We start from the raw sequence: 14,683 nt of genomic DNA, 5'->3' as shown, positions 1-14,683 counted from the left end.
CCCTAACCCACATGCCTTCTTGCTTTGCTTCATTTTCTGCCATAAAACCCAGTGCATGCCACCTTTATCCTTATTCCCCCTCCACCAAAACTTAGCAATACCTGAACCTCTTCCTCCTCAGCCCTACAGAAAATTACCTCATCATCTGCAAAGAATAAGTGAGAAAGAGGCAACACAACATGTGCCACTTGCACTCCGTGTAAAACTCTTGGCTCCTCCTTCGGATGTAACAATGCCGAGAACCCCTCAGCACAAATTAGAAAGAGAAATGGGGACATAGGATCTCCTTACCTCAACCCTCTCTGTGGCTAAATGCACCCAGTAAATGCTCCATTAACCAACACATTGTAGGACACTGTAGTAATGCACTCCGCAATTCGATGGAAAAACTCAAATGGAAAACCCATAGCTTCCATCATCGCTAATAAGTAACTCCATTCCACACGAACATAAGCCTTCGCCATATCCAATTTCATTGCCACTGAAACCTCATCTCCATCTCAAAGTGGATTAAGCAAATGTAATATCTCATGCACCACCAAAACATTATCTTGAATCTGTCTCCCAGTCACAAAAGCCGACTGATTTGCACTAATAAGCTATGGCATAGCCATCTTCATACGAGTTATCAAAAGCATTGCACTCACCTTAGAGACCACATTACACAAAGATATCGGTCTTAGCTGAGACATCATTCGCGGACTAAGCACTTTCGAAATTAGAACCAAGTGAATATGATTCAATTTCCGTAATAGTTTCCCAGAGAACCAAAATGCCTTCACCATATCCACAGCATCCCAATATTCATGGTAGAAACTACCCATAAAGCCATCTGGTCCAGGCGACTTATCAGCTGGTATTTGAAAAACAATTTGCCGCACCTCCTTTTCCGATATAGGTCGCAAAAGTTGGCTCTAATCCGCTGCCGTAAGCCTAGTCTCAACACATTCCGTAATCTCTAAGACTCTACATGAGCTACACGACATGAAAAGGTTTTGAAAGTAGCCAACTGCAATCGCATCCACCTGAGATGGTTCGGTGCACCAAACTCCCTGATCATCTTCCAAACCCAGTATTTTATTACATCGACGTCATTTCACCGCTTGAGCATGGAAAAATTTAGTATTTTTGTCCCATTCCTGAATCCACTGAGTTCATGATTTAATCCTCCAATTCCTCTATTCCTCCTTAAGCATCGACTTAAGCTCCACCTCCTTACGGCGAACATCATCATTTGCAAATGCCGGTGTTTTATAAGCCTGCCTTAGATCATTCTTCTAAGCATCAATACGAGATTTCGAGTTCCACCTATTAGATTTCCTCCATTCTTGCAATCCACGGCGAACCCATTTCAACTTTTCCACAACCCTAAAGGCATGCGAGCCCATAAACCCACGACTCCAATTTTGTTTCACAACCCCGCGACACTCTTTCACCTTGTTCATCATAAATAAACCGTCGCTTCCTAATCAACGTCGAAGGTTTCGTAGCCAAAATAAGCATGGCATGGTCAGACCCCTCTAAGACTTCATGCATAATTTTTGCCTCGAGATACACATCAACCCAACCACTCGTCGCCAACCCATGGTCTAAGCGCTGCTGTATAGGGCCTTCATCCTTGCGATTCCTCCAAGTAAATGGGTACCCCATAAAGCCCAAGTCAAGGAGCTTGTTACCTACACTAAAGTCACAGAAATTCCTCATACTTACCACAGACCTGTAATTCCCCCTTTCCTTATCTAAATCATCAATGATATCATTGAAATCCCCAATAAGCAAACATTTGTTCCTTGCAGCCTTAATCCGATTAGATAGCATTCGCCATTGGTCTTTCCTCTTATTATCATTCGTACTCGTGTAAATCGCGAACAACCTCCAATTCTCATTTATTTCCCCGTCACATATACCAACCTCAAGGAAAAAATTTGCATATTTAACCAGTAAAACATAGTTCCTCCAAAAAATGCACATACCACCAGCAATTCCCCTTGGTTCAACAGCATGCATAGAATCCATCCCAAGCCTTCTATTCAAATAAACATAGTGATTACTTCTATTTTTAGTCTCCAACAGAATCACTATGTCGGGGGTATGAAGCTTATTTTGCTCTAACAGGTCGTCAATTGTCAAGTCACGCCCGATACCCTGACAGTTCCATTCATGGGGACTTGGGAGACCCCTTAAGGCTGGTCTTCTCCGCCTCAGACAACAATGATTGTTTTGGTCGGTTCCTTTGAGGTTCATAACACTCAACAGGTTCCACATATTCCACCTCATGTGTAACATCCCACATCACCCAGGGGAGTGGATCTTGTAAGCCTTATATGTATATTCCCCATCTCTACCTAGTACGAGACCTTTTAGGAGCTCACTGGCTTCGGGTTCCATTAGAATTATGAAGTTAAGCGAGTAGTGCGCGAGAGCAATCCCATGATGGGTGACCCACTGGGAAGTTCTCGTGTGAGTTCCTAGAAACAAAATTGTGAGGGCGTGGTCGGGCCCAAAGTGGACAATGTCGTGCTATGGTGGTGGAGCTGGCCCGGGTTGGGATGTGACAATTTGGTATCAGAGCCTAACCCTAGCTATGGTGTGCCGACGAGGACGTCGGGCCCCTAAGAGGGGGATTGTAACTTCCCACATTGCCCATGGGAGTAGATCCTGTGAGCCTTATATGTATATTCTCATCTCTACCTAGCACGAGGCCTTTTGGGAGCTCACTGGCTTCAGGTTCCATCAGAACTCCAAAGTTAAGCGAATTGTGCGCGAGAGCAATCCCATGATGGTTGACCCACTGGGAAGTTCTCGTTTGAGTTCCCAGAAACAAAACCGTGAGGGTGTGGTTGGGGCCCAAAGCAGACAATATCGTTCTACAGTGGCGGAGAGGGCCCGTGATGTGGTGGGGCCCGGGCCGGGATGTGACATCATGAATAGGCATTTTCCTTCATTTTTGGTTCTTCATCACTGCCTCAATAATAGAAACTAGATCAAAGGGATCATCCTCAAAAATCTCAAAACCTCCTTTCACTTTTACACGTTCGGTATGCACTACCAAGTCTATTCCCTTGCCTCCTAAGTCACATTTCCCACCCTTCCCAGTTTGTGCTGCAATATCTAAGTCAATCTCCTTCCCGTTCTCCTGCGATACACATACAAAGTTAATCCATCCATCCTCCTCCAGCATTCTGTGAAAGACCACATCCACTGATTCATCCGTAATCACACCCCCCGAACCGATTAATCTTGCATCATAAGCCTTTTCTCGACTTTTCCTTGCTTCCTCCTCATTCACTCGTTGACGACGAATTTGTGCAGCAAGGTTAATACCCTTTGGCGCATGATGGTGCATAGCACTTCCAACCTTGCTTAAGGATCGTCCCGTGTTAACCACTCTGTCATCCATCCGCCTACTACTAGCAACTCCAGGTTGGACCCCACTATCCCCAGAAGTAGCTGGAGTCCCTGATACTATGGAAGACTCGCCATTCATTTTCGATCCACCCCAATCAGTACTTCATACTATCCTTATCTGTGCCAAACTAACTCGCCCCCTATTTGAAACACCTGATCCACCGCCTCGAAAACTGAATCTCAATGAGTTACCACGAAGGTCCACCTCTGCATCCAAGCCTGATACTCGAAAGTCTCATCCAGAACCACCGAATCCATCCCAGCCTCTCTATCGTCCTCCAAATTATCCCGACAAGCTCTCGTTGTATGCCCCATAAAGCCACAAATAAGGCAATATCGCGGTAGTGGTTCATACTTCAAATCTACCCAAATCCTTCCATCATCCGAAAAATGCACAAACATCCCACGCATGAGAGGTTCACTTACATTAAATCAAATTTTCACACGAAAGAATCAACCAATGCAATCACGACTGACCGACGTATCCACCTTACGGACAGTACCCACATTCCGCTACCACCACAGTCATACTCAATGGGGGAACATTGTGAATTTGCACCCAAAAAAAGCCCAAGAGAATGCAGTCCAACGATTAAGACCATTTCCCGTTCTATCAGCCACCATCACTAGGTCATTCTTAAAGGTCGAAGGCTGATCCGCATCCACCACTTTTTCCAAATCATGTTGCCCGACAAACCTCGTAAAAAATCTACGGTCACCATTATCACGGATAGAGACACCCTCTCTTTTGTGCCAAAGCGACGTGAAACAATCTATGAAGGCTTCACCATTCACATCCTTAGACATCAGAACCTTTGTAACCATGGTATACTGAAACCCTAAAACACTCCATCAGTAGCCTTCTTATCAATTGCAATTCCATTTTGTTCCTTATCAGTCAAACGAAGGTTAGCCCCAAACCGGGATCCCAACTGCTTTACCTCTTGCCTTTCGCGATCCAACGCCATGCTAGCAACAGGACCACGATGTTGCACAACGTCCTTCCCTCCTAAACTCGCCCCCCTACGCACATAATTACCATGAGGGAATCTCCTTTGCAGCAAAACCTAGCCCTTTTGTGCACTATCAGAACCCTTTACAAATGCCCCTGATCGTGAACCTCTCGAAACTCCTATGCACCTTGCCGCCATCACACCTCTAGGGTTCCAAACGTGAATCGCCAAACCAAACCTCTGACTTTCTCAGAGCAACTCCATGTGGCTTGAAAAAAAAAAAAACTCTAAAAAAGTTGCTTAAAATACACTTCAAAATCTCATCAATTCTCTCAAATTCCTGAACTTTTTCAATTTCTTTAAAATCAATTTCTAATTGAATACACCTTAAATGTTATAAACTATTTTAAAATTCTAATTGAATACATCCGGATTTCTAAAGATTTTAATTAACTATCTTAAAATTCTAATGGGATACACTTTGAATTTTAGAGAATCGCTTAAAATCCTAATTGAATACCCTTAGATTCATTAAAAGAATTAAAATATCTCAAAGTCTCATTTGAATACACCCCCTTATATGAAATCTCAAAAAATCAACTGAACTCCCAAGAAATCCATGAATTTATAAATCCATTAAATTCTCTCAAACTCCGAATTGAATACATGTTCCGTAATCTATCATCAAATTAATTTGAAAACTCATATAAACAAAGATCTCACATTGCTCAAAAGAGGAATAATGTAGTTTAAATTCGTTTTTGATAAAAATGAAACTTAAAACCCCTTATATATAAACGAATATAAAACTATTAAATCATAGTAATAAATGACAACTTCCAATATACACTGATTGTTGAAAAAAAAGGGCAGTATTAGCCGGTAGGGTTTTGGGGATTTCCCGATAGAATTTGATCGTCATCGGCTTAGTTGCTTCCACTCTGCTAACACGCTAGTATGCTGCGAACACTCAGATTATGCTATTCGCAATCTTCCAGCATAGTTGCTGCTTCCAGAATCACATTCTTTGTTCAACATCCGATACTCCGCAGACACTTGAGCTCGGAAATCTCAGAAATCCAACCCAATTTCACAATCAATTACCTCATAAACTCATGTGGGTTGTCCCCAAAAGGTGCGATTTCAGCATCCAAGTGGTTCGAGTTGCAATCCCCAGAAAGAGCAGACTCCGTCTTGTCCTTCCTCAGAACCCATGGATTCTCCGAAATCCAGATCTCGAAGATCCTCAGGTCATGCACACAACTTCTTAACTCCAATCCGGAGAAAACCCTTTTGCCAAAGCTTGAGTTTTTCAGGTCGAATGGAGTTTCAAGGGAGGGCCTTGGAAAACTTCTGGCAAATTATCCTCGGATTTTGAGTGTGAGCTTGGAGAAACAGATTGTACCCACTTATAAATTCCTTAGGAGTATGATTTCTGAGAAAAATGCCGTTTCGGTTTTGAGCCGGGGCTCATGGTTTATCTATTCCAAGAATTTGGTGCCAAATCTTGAGATGTTGAGAGAATCAGGTATGCCCCTACCCTGCATTTCTCTGTTGCTTGCTCGTCAACCCACTGCTTTTGCACTGAAGCGTAAACTGCTTGTTGAGGTTGTGGATAGGGTTGAGCAAATGGGTTTTAATATGCAAACATCAACTTCTGTGCATGCAATGTGTGTATTATTAGTGCGCTTTAACGATAGTAACTCGGTATGGAATCGAAATTGCGAAGTTTATAAGAGGTGGGGTTGGTCTGAGGATGATGTTCTCTTTGCTTTCAGACGGTACCCGTTCTGTATGAATAAGTCGGAGACAAAAATAGCGTCAGTAATGGATTTTTTAGTGAACAAGATGGGATGGCCGCAGAGATCAATTGTCAAATACCCGACTGTCATGGGTCTCAGTATGGAGAGTAGAATTATACCAAGGTGTTTGGTCGTGAAAGTTTTGGTGTTGAAAGGATTGATAAAGGAAATTGAAAATGTGGGTTTGAGTTCGTTGTTGGCACCTGCGGAGAAGTGTTTCTTGGATAAGTTTGTGTTCAGATATATAGATGAAGTACCTCAATTGTTAAGCGTGTATGAAGGAAAAGTGGAAATCCAGGATGTATGATGTTGGTAGGAGCTGCAGTACTGGTCATTGTCATTGGTAGCAGCTAGCTTTTGGCCCAGTGTTGTAAGTTCGTTCGTTAACTACTGTTTTACTTATGCCAACACACTCTTCATATTTCTGTAGAAATAAATTCAGCTGTTAGTCTTGGCCAAAGAAAAACAAATACTTGTTTGTTTTGTGTTTGCATTCTGCTGCATAGCTGCTTTAGCTGTTTAGCTCTGCTAACCTAGTAATTTTCTTCCACGAACAGCTAGCCAGCCTTGGTTTCAGCGGGCAGTGGCTGCGTAAACTATCATTGTCATTATCTTTGTGTTAGCCTTGTTAGCGTTCAGTTTATGTAATGCTTGCTTATTCAAAAACAAAAATGAAGCTTTGACAAGATGTGTTATACTGATTCGTTAGAGTTGTAATGCAGAGTGGAGGAGTTTGGATTTGAGATAATGATTCAAATTATGAATAAGACTACAAATAATACTTGTGATTGGCTTCACTAGTTGACTTTGAAGTGATTCCCCATCTGTCTGGTGCTGTCGCAATCTACATATAGGCTGGCCAAGGTGCTGCAGAAAAGTGAACGAGGAAGAGAGCAAGAGATTTTGCCTTACAAACACCATTAAAACCAAGTAGAAGAAAGTAGATGGCGGGCAGTTCCATTAAAAGTTCATGTTTATTTTCTGGATTACTGGTTGGAATAGGACTTCTAAAGCTAGAGATAGTTCATCAAACTAAACATTGAGTCGTCCATAGTTTGAATGGCGAAATTGTGTTTCCATGCCTGAAATAAAGTTACTGGGGGAAGGAAAAACAGGTTTTGGGCCACACCGTTTAGTTGACTTGTGTTAAATCTGATGCATATTTGAATTATATATTTCCTTGGAATTCCATATCCATAGGAAGATAAGGACTGCAATGCAAGAGTAGTTTAGATTAGCAGAGAGATGAAGTAGCCTCAGGCGTGCCACTTGTATGACCCGGAGTCCGGACTCCAAGTGCATTGCTCCTTATAACCATTTTGACTTCCAAATCTGTTGTGTTTTGTGAACATGTCTTCGATGATTACCAGTTCTTTCATCTAGCTGCGGAACACGTTGATAAGGATGTGTTAGTTTTGAATCCGATATATATAATAGCTTAGAGCAGCCAGTGAGCAGAGAGCATTTTCCAAAGTATTTTAAGAGAAGAAAAACCTGTTTTGTAGCCGTTTGTTTTTAGAGAAAAACTTAGTTTTTGATCATTGGTTTTTCCTACACTTATGGATGTGCCTTGTGATTTTCGTAATTGATTGATTTAAAAAATCATTTCATTTCATACATTATGCGTGATTGTATTAGTATCTTGCAAAGTTAAAAAGGTGATTGATGACCGCGTAAGTGTTGTGTCACTTCCACTTGAAGATTGAAGGGAGATCAAATGGCAAAGTCGTGGAGACAGAACTGCACTTTTTGAATTGATTGTTGGACACAAGTTGTAAAATATTGAATCCAAAATAAAGAGGGTAAATTACATTTTATCCCCTCAGGTTTGGGATCAATTTCAATTCCTTACAACATCTTTAAAACATTTCAATTTCAAACATTTACTTATCATTTTTTTTCAATTTCATACATCCGTTAGAAAATCTGTTAAGTTAACTGTTAAGTGATGATGTGGCAAATATGAGATCCTCATTTGTGCTAAAAAAAAAAAACAAAGAACCCAGAAATCCCCTTCCCACTTCGTCTTCCTCACCCCAAAGACACACACACACTCTCTCTCTCTAATCACCTTCTTCTTCCTCTCTCTCTACCTCACCTTTCGCCACCATTCCCGGGCCTAGAAGGCCCAGCCCAAGCCCGCTGCTGACGTCCAGTCGGGTCGCCATGGCCTGCAGCAATCTATCCCTTCTCACCTTCTTTCTTCACCTTCTCACATGAACGATCTGCCCAGCAAGTTCACCGTTCCACCGATCGATAGCTTTAACCCAAAACCCAGAAATCAAATTTCCACAATTTCCAGAAACCCAAAATTCAAAATTTGATTATTCGAATTGCAAAAAAAAAAAGAAGCCAAAAGTGCTTACTGTGCAGGAATCGCAAGGGTCGAGCTCCAAGGAAGAGTCGTCGGCGGAGAAGCCCTTTTGGGCATTGATAAAGGAGTGAGCTTTATCTAAGTTCATCTAATCCAGCCATTTGGGGATGATGTATTGATCAAATTTTGGTTTGACTTGATTTGTATTTGGTGATTTGAATTTTGTTGAAGTTATCCGAGATTCTTGATGATAGGGTTCCTTTATTCTAGGGTTTATTCCTGGACGTGCTAATAACCCTCCTACACTTGAGGGACAAGTTTGTTTGTTTTCTGTTTTGACTTAGTCGATCACCACGATTCTAGGGCTTGTTTATCGTGGGTTGTTATTTCACTTTCCTGTTGATGTAAAGCTATATAATAGCTAGTTGTTGTCTTTGAGTTTAATAAGAATACTCTCGAGTTTTATCAGTGCAATACACTTTGTGTTCACAAAAGCTTTACGTTAACCTAGTTCAGTTTCAACATCTGGTATCAGAGCCCCATCACGGGGCCTGACCAAAAATCTGCAAACACAGTTGTGTGAATAAGAGAACAAGAACATGACATCCGAAAATAGCTTTGTGCAACCTGCCATTCCGAGGCTCGATGGGCACTATGATCACTGGAGTATGCTTATGGAAAACTTTCTGCGTTCCAAGGAGTATTGGAATCTGGTGGAGACAGGAATTACTACAGTCGCAGAAGGAGCTGACTCTAGTGATTTGCAGAAGAAGGCACTGAAGGAACTGAAGTTGAAAGACTTTAAGGCCAAGAACTACCTGTTTCAGGCCATTGATCGTTCAATCCTGGAAATGATCTTGAAGAAGGACACGGCGAATGACATATGGGATTCCTTGAAGTAGAAGTATCAAGGGACAGCGCGTGTGAAACGTGCTCAGTTGCAGGCACTTTGAAAGGAGTTCGAAGTATTACATATGAAGACTGGAGAAACTGTCAATGATTACTTTGGAAGAACACTCATTATAGCTAATAAGATGAGGGTGCATGGAGAAAGAATGGAAGATATAGTGATCATTGAAAAAATTTTGAGGTCTATGACTTCAAAATTTGACTATGTTGTTTGTTCGATCGAGGAGTCGAATGACTTGGATACTTTGTCCATTGATGAACTTCAGAGCAGTCTTCTTGTGCATGAACAAAGGATGAGTCGGCATGTGGTGGATGAACAAGCTCTCCAAGTAACCACTGGAGTCCAACAAGGAGAACGAAGTGGTGGTCGTGGCTTCTATCGTGGAAGAGGAAGAGGAAGAGGTAGATTTGGGTTCGACAAGTCTATCCTGGAATGCTACAATTGTCACGAGCTAAGGCATTTTCAGTGGGAATGCCCTAAGAAGGCTAAGGACTCTAAGGCTAATTTTGCAGAAACAAAGGAAGAAATGCTGCTAATGTCGCAGGTGGATATCAAGGAAGCTGAGATGGAGCATGTTTGGTTCCTTGATTCTGGGTGTAGTAACCATATGTGTGGTATCAAGGAAGCATTTATTGAAATGGATGCCAATTTCCGAGAGTCAGTCAAGCTGGGAAACAACTTCAGTCTAGTGTGCAAGGCAAAGAGAAAGTGCGAATGGAAGTGCATGGGACCATGCATGTGATTACAGAAGTCTTCTTTGTACCTGAATTAAATAATAACTTGTTGAGCATCGGTCAACTACAAGAGAGGGGACTTGCAGTGCTAATGCAACATGGCAAATGTAAGATCTTCCACCCTGAGAAAGGTCTCATACGTGAAACTGATATGACATACAATAGGATGTTTGCCTTGGTTGCTCGCTGTCCAGTAAAGACACAAAGTTGTCTCTCCTTGACAACTACAGATCAGGCAGATCGCTGGCATTGTCGATATGGACATTTAAGTTGGAGCGGATTGAAGGTGCTACAACAGAAGAATATGGTTGAGGGGCTGCCAAAGTTCAAAGCTTCTCAGAAAGTGTGTGAAGGCTGTCTCGTGGGGAAGCAGCATCGTGACTCTTTTCTTAGGGAAAGTGTGTGGAGAGCCTTGAAGATCCTTCAATTGATACATGCTGACATTTGTGGTCCCATAAACCCAATCTCAAACAGTAAGAAGAGATATCTCATAACTTTTATTGATGACTATAGTAGAAGAACTTGGGTTTATTTTCTGGTGGAGAAATCAGAAGCTTTTGCAGTGTTTAAGATGTATAAAGCCAAAGTGGAGAAGGAAACAGGAGCATTCATAAAAAGTTTGAGGACGGATCGAGGAGGTGAGTTCACATCACATGAATTCACAGATTTTTGCAATGAGAATGGCATTCACAGACAGTTGACAGCTGCCTACACGCCTCAACAAAACGGCATTGCTGAGCGAAAGAATCGAACCATCATGAATATGGTTCGATGTATGTTATCAGAGAAGCATATTCCGAAGACTTTCTGGCCAGAAGCAGTGAACTGGGCAGTACATGTGTTGAATCGAAGTCCAACCCTTGCTGTGAAAAGCAAGACACCTGAGGAAGCATGGAGTGGGCGCAAACCCTCGGTGGAGCATTTTAGGGTCCTTGGTTGCATCTCTCATGTGCACGTACCTGATAGTAAAAGAGTGAAACTTGATGACAAAAGCATCAAATGCATACTGTTGGGGGTAAGTGAAGAGTCTAAAGCTTATAGATTGTTTAACCCTGTCTCAAACAAAATTATTATAAGCAGAGATGTGGTTTTTGAGGAAGATCAACAATGGATTTGGGATGAAAGTCATGAGGAAGCTATATTAGCTGATCTTGATGAAGAAACAATTACAGAAGATGAAGGAAATGAAGAAGAAGATAAAGAAGAATCTGAAGCTCATGAGTCGGCTGATGATAGCTTCTTTGAATCAGAAGATGTCACAAATGAAGGCAGTGCACCTCAAGAGGGACGAGCTCGAAGGCCACCAATTTGGATGAGAGACTATGACACTGGTGAAGGTTTCTCTGATGAAGAAAATATGAACCTGGCTCATCTAGCCTTGTTTACTAACGGCGATCCCACTACTTATTGCGAAGCCATGAAGAGTGAGAAGTGGAAACAAGCAATGGATCGAGAAATAGAAGCAATAGAGAAGAATAATACATGGGAGTTGACTGACCTACCATCAGGAGGAAAAATCATTGGAGTAAAGTGGGTTTTCAAGACAAAACTAAATGAAAATGGAGAGGTGGACAAGTACAAAGCTCGGCTTGTTGCCAAGGGGTATAGCCAACAGTATGGAGTAGATTTTTCTGAAGTATTCGCACCAGTGGCACGATTGGATACAATTCGAGTGGTTATTTCCCTTGCTGCACAAAGGAGTTGGAAGATCTATCAACTCGATGTCAAATCAGCTTTCTTGCATGGAGAGATTAATGAAGAAGTCTTTGTTGAACAACCACCTGGATATGAACAGAAGGGAAGCGAAGCCAAGGTATATCGTCTCAAGAAGGCGCTGTATAGGCTCAAGCAGGCTCTCGTGATGAAGGAGGAGCAAGAGTAGATAGCACATTTTATAAGCAGATGGTTGGAAGTCTTATGTACTTAACAGCTACACGACCTGATCTTATGTACACCGTAAGCCTAATCAGCAGGTATATGGAGTATCCTACTGAGACTCATGTGATGGCAGCCAAACAGATTTTAAGGTACATAAAGGGCACTGTTGAGTTTGGGGTATTCTACAAGAAGGGAGGAGATGAAGGGATTATCGGCTATACAGACAGTGACTATGCTGGTGATCAAGATGACAGAAGGAGTACGTCAGGCTATGTATTTATGATGAATTCAGGAGCAGTCTCATGGTCCTCGAAGAAGCAACCAGTGGTCACTTTTTCCACCACTGAAGCAGAATTCATTGCTGCAGCTTCAAGTGCGTGTCAAGTAGTGTGGTTAAGAAGGATTTTGAGTAGTTTGAATTTGAGGTAAACTGGTCCGACAGTGGTTTATTGTGATAATGTCTCAACCATTAAGCTTTCAAAGAATCCAGTAATGCATGGTCGCAGTAAACATATAGATATACGGTTTCATTTCCTTCGAGATCTTGTCAAAGATGAGGTGGTGGAGTTGCTGCAGTGTTCTACGCAGGAGCAGATAGCAGACATAATGACGAAGCCGCTGAAACTTGAAGTATTTCAGAAGCTGCGAGATTTAATGGGTGTTTGCAAAATGCCCTAGAATAAACTGTATATCAATGATATTTAGTTTAAGGGAGGATGTTGAAGTTATCCGAGATTCTTGATGATAGGGTTCCTTTATTCTAGGGTTTATTCCTGGACGTGCTAATAACCCTCCTACACTTGAGGGACAAGTTTGTTTGTTTTCTGTTTTGACTTAGTCGATCACCACGATTCTAGGGCTTGTTTATCGTGGGTTGTTATTTCACTTTCCTGTTGATGTAAAGCTATATAATAGCTAGTTGTTGTCTTTGAGTTTAATAAGAATACTCCCGAGTTTTATCAGTGCAATACACTTTGTGTTCACAAAAGCTTTACGTTAACCTAGTTCAGTTTCAACAAATTTTTGTGGCTGTTCATCTTCCTATCAAATCCGATGGCGATGGAAGTTCTTCATCCTTTCCGTTGTCGAGAAGGTGAAGAACGAAGGTGAGAAGGGAGATATTGCTATAGGCCATGGCGATCTGGTTGGATGACGGCGGCGGGTTTGGGCTAGGCCGTCTGTGGGGTGGGGAAGACGAAGGGGGAAGGGGATTTCTGGGTTTCTGTTTTTTTATTTTATTTTATTATTGTTTTAATATTTTAAATATTTTATTAAGTGTTTAGCTACGTGGCATAAATGTGGCAGTCATGTCAGCACAAGTGCGAATTCTATATTTGTCACGTCATCACTTAACTGTTACCTTAATAGATTTTCTAACGGATGTATGAAATTGAAATAAAATGATAAGTAAATATATGAAATTGAAATGATTTAAAGATGTTATAAGGAATTGAAATTGATCCTAAACTTAAAAAGGTAAAACGTAATTTATTCAAATAAAGAATCATCAACCAAAAATTCAAGAATGTACTTTTCACTCATTTTAGCACCAATCAGTGAATTAAATTTCGCGTAATTTAATTGATCAACCAAATTAATGGGTAGTTTGGTACAAAAATAAATGAAGAGCAAATTGAAGAAAAATGATCGGGAAAACAAATGATGAAGGAAAAAAGTGTAAATTTGAATGCTTGCAACTTCTGCGTTTGAACAGGCAATTGCACTCTATTTTGTTGTGAGGGTATTTAAGTCTATTCGCAACAAATATGGTTAGAATTATGACCACAACGATGCGCTTCAAGGACCGCAGGTCCTCAGCTTGATCCTCTTGGAGGCTGAAATCGCACCTTCTCGGGACAGCGTACTTGAGTTTATGAGGTAATTGACTGTGAAATGGTGGTTGGTTTCTGAGATTTCTGAGGTGAAATATCTGCAGAGTAGCAGATTATGAAGACGAAAATGCCTGCAAATATTTAAAGTCAGAAATCTCAGAAACCAACCACGATTTCACAGTCAATTACCTCATCAACTCACGTGCGCTGTCCCCGAGAAGGTGTGATTTCAGCCTCGAAGAGGGTCAAGCTGAGGTCCCCAGAGAGAGCAGACTCCTTTTTGTACTTGATCAGAAACCATGGATTCATTCTCTGTAAGCCAGATCTCGAAGCTTGTCGGGAGTCGCTCAGAACCAATATTGAGGTTTAAAAGAATCAGGTATGCCCCAATCATGCATTTCTCTGTTGATGCTTCAGAGTCCCGGCGTTTTTATGCTAAAGCCTAAAGATCTTGGTCAACTTGTGGATGAGATTAAGCAAATCGGTTTTAATCTGCTGAAATCAATGTCGGTAGAGACAATAAGAGCATTGTGTGGTAACAATAGGTCCATATGTAATCGAAATCGCCAAGTTTATAAGAGGTGGGGTTGGTCTGAGGACGATGTTCTCTCTGCTCTCAGGCGGCACCCACGCTGTATGACTGTTGGACGTTTTAGTGAAAAAGATGGGATGGCTTGGCCGTCGGTAATGATTGGCAATGGTGTTCCGTTGTTAAAGTTTTGTTGCTGAAAGGGCAGATGCAGATTGAAAATGTGAGTTTGCTTTCTGTGTTGGTGCTGTCGGAGAAGTTCTTCTTGGAATGGTTCGTGGCCAGATTCATAGAAGTGGTACCTCCGTTATTGAGTGTGTATC

The 14,683-nt window shown here is 41.6% G+C and overlaps 2 protein-coding genes across 2 annotated transcripts; one reads left to right on the top strand and one right to left on the bottom strand.

Moving 5' to 3' along the window:
* Positions 1-1,368: 1,368 nt before the first annotated feature.
* LOC137748041 (uncharacterized) lies at positions 1,369-2,277 on the bottom strand. The gene has a single exon (XM_068488144.1). The coding sequence runs from the start codon at positions 2,275-2,277 to the stop codon at positions 1,369-1,371; it is 909 nt and encodes a 302-aa protein (XP_068344245.1).
* Positions 2,278-5,217: 2,940 nt separating this feature from the next.
* Positions 5,218-8,048, top strand: LOC137748424 (transcription termination factor MTERF8, chloroplastic-like). The gene is made up of 2 exons (XM_068488572.1): positions 5,218-6,533; positions 6,886-8,048. Exon 1 carries the CDS (start codon positions 5,319-5,321, stop codon positions 6,468-6,470), a length of 1,152 nt encoding a protein of 383 aa, XP_068344673.1. The 5' UTR covers positions 5,218-5,318; the 3' UTR covers positions 6,471-6,533; positions 6,886-8,048.
* Positions 8,049-14,683: the final 6,635 nt, after the last annotated feature.

Source organism: Pyrus communis, chromosome 10, assembly GCF_963583255.1.
Source record: "Pyrus communis chromosome 10, drPyrComm1.1, whole genome shotgun sequence".
Classification (NCBI taxonomy): domain Eukaryota; kingdom Viridiplantae; phylum Streptophyta; class Magnoliopsida; order Rosales; family Rosaceae; genus Pyrus; species Pyrus communis.
Note: the sequence above shows the minus strand (reverse complement) of the source record. Positions and strands in the feature narration are given on the sequence as shown.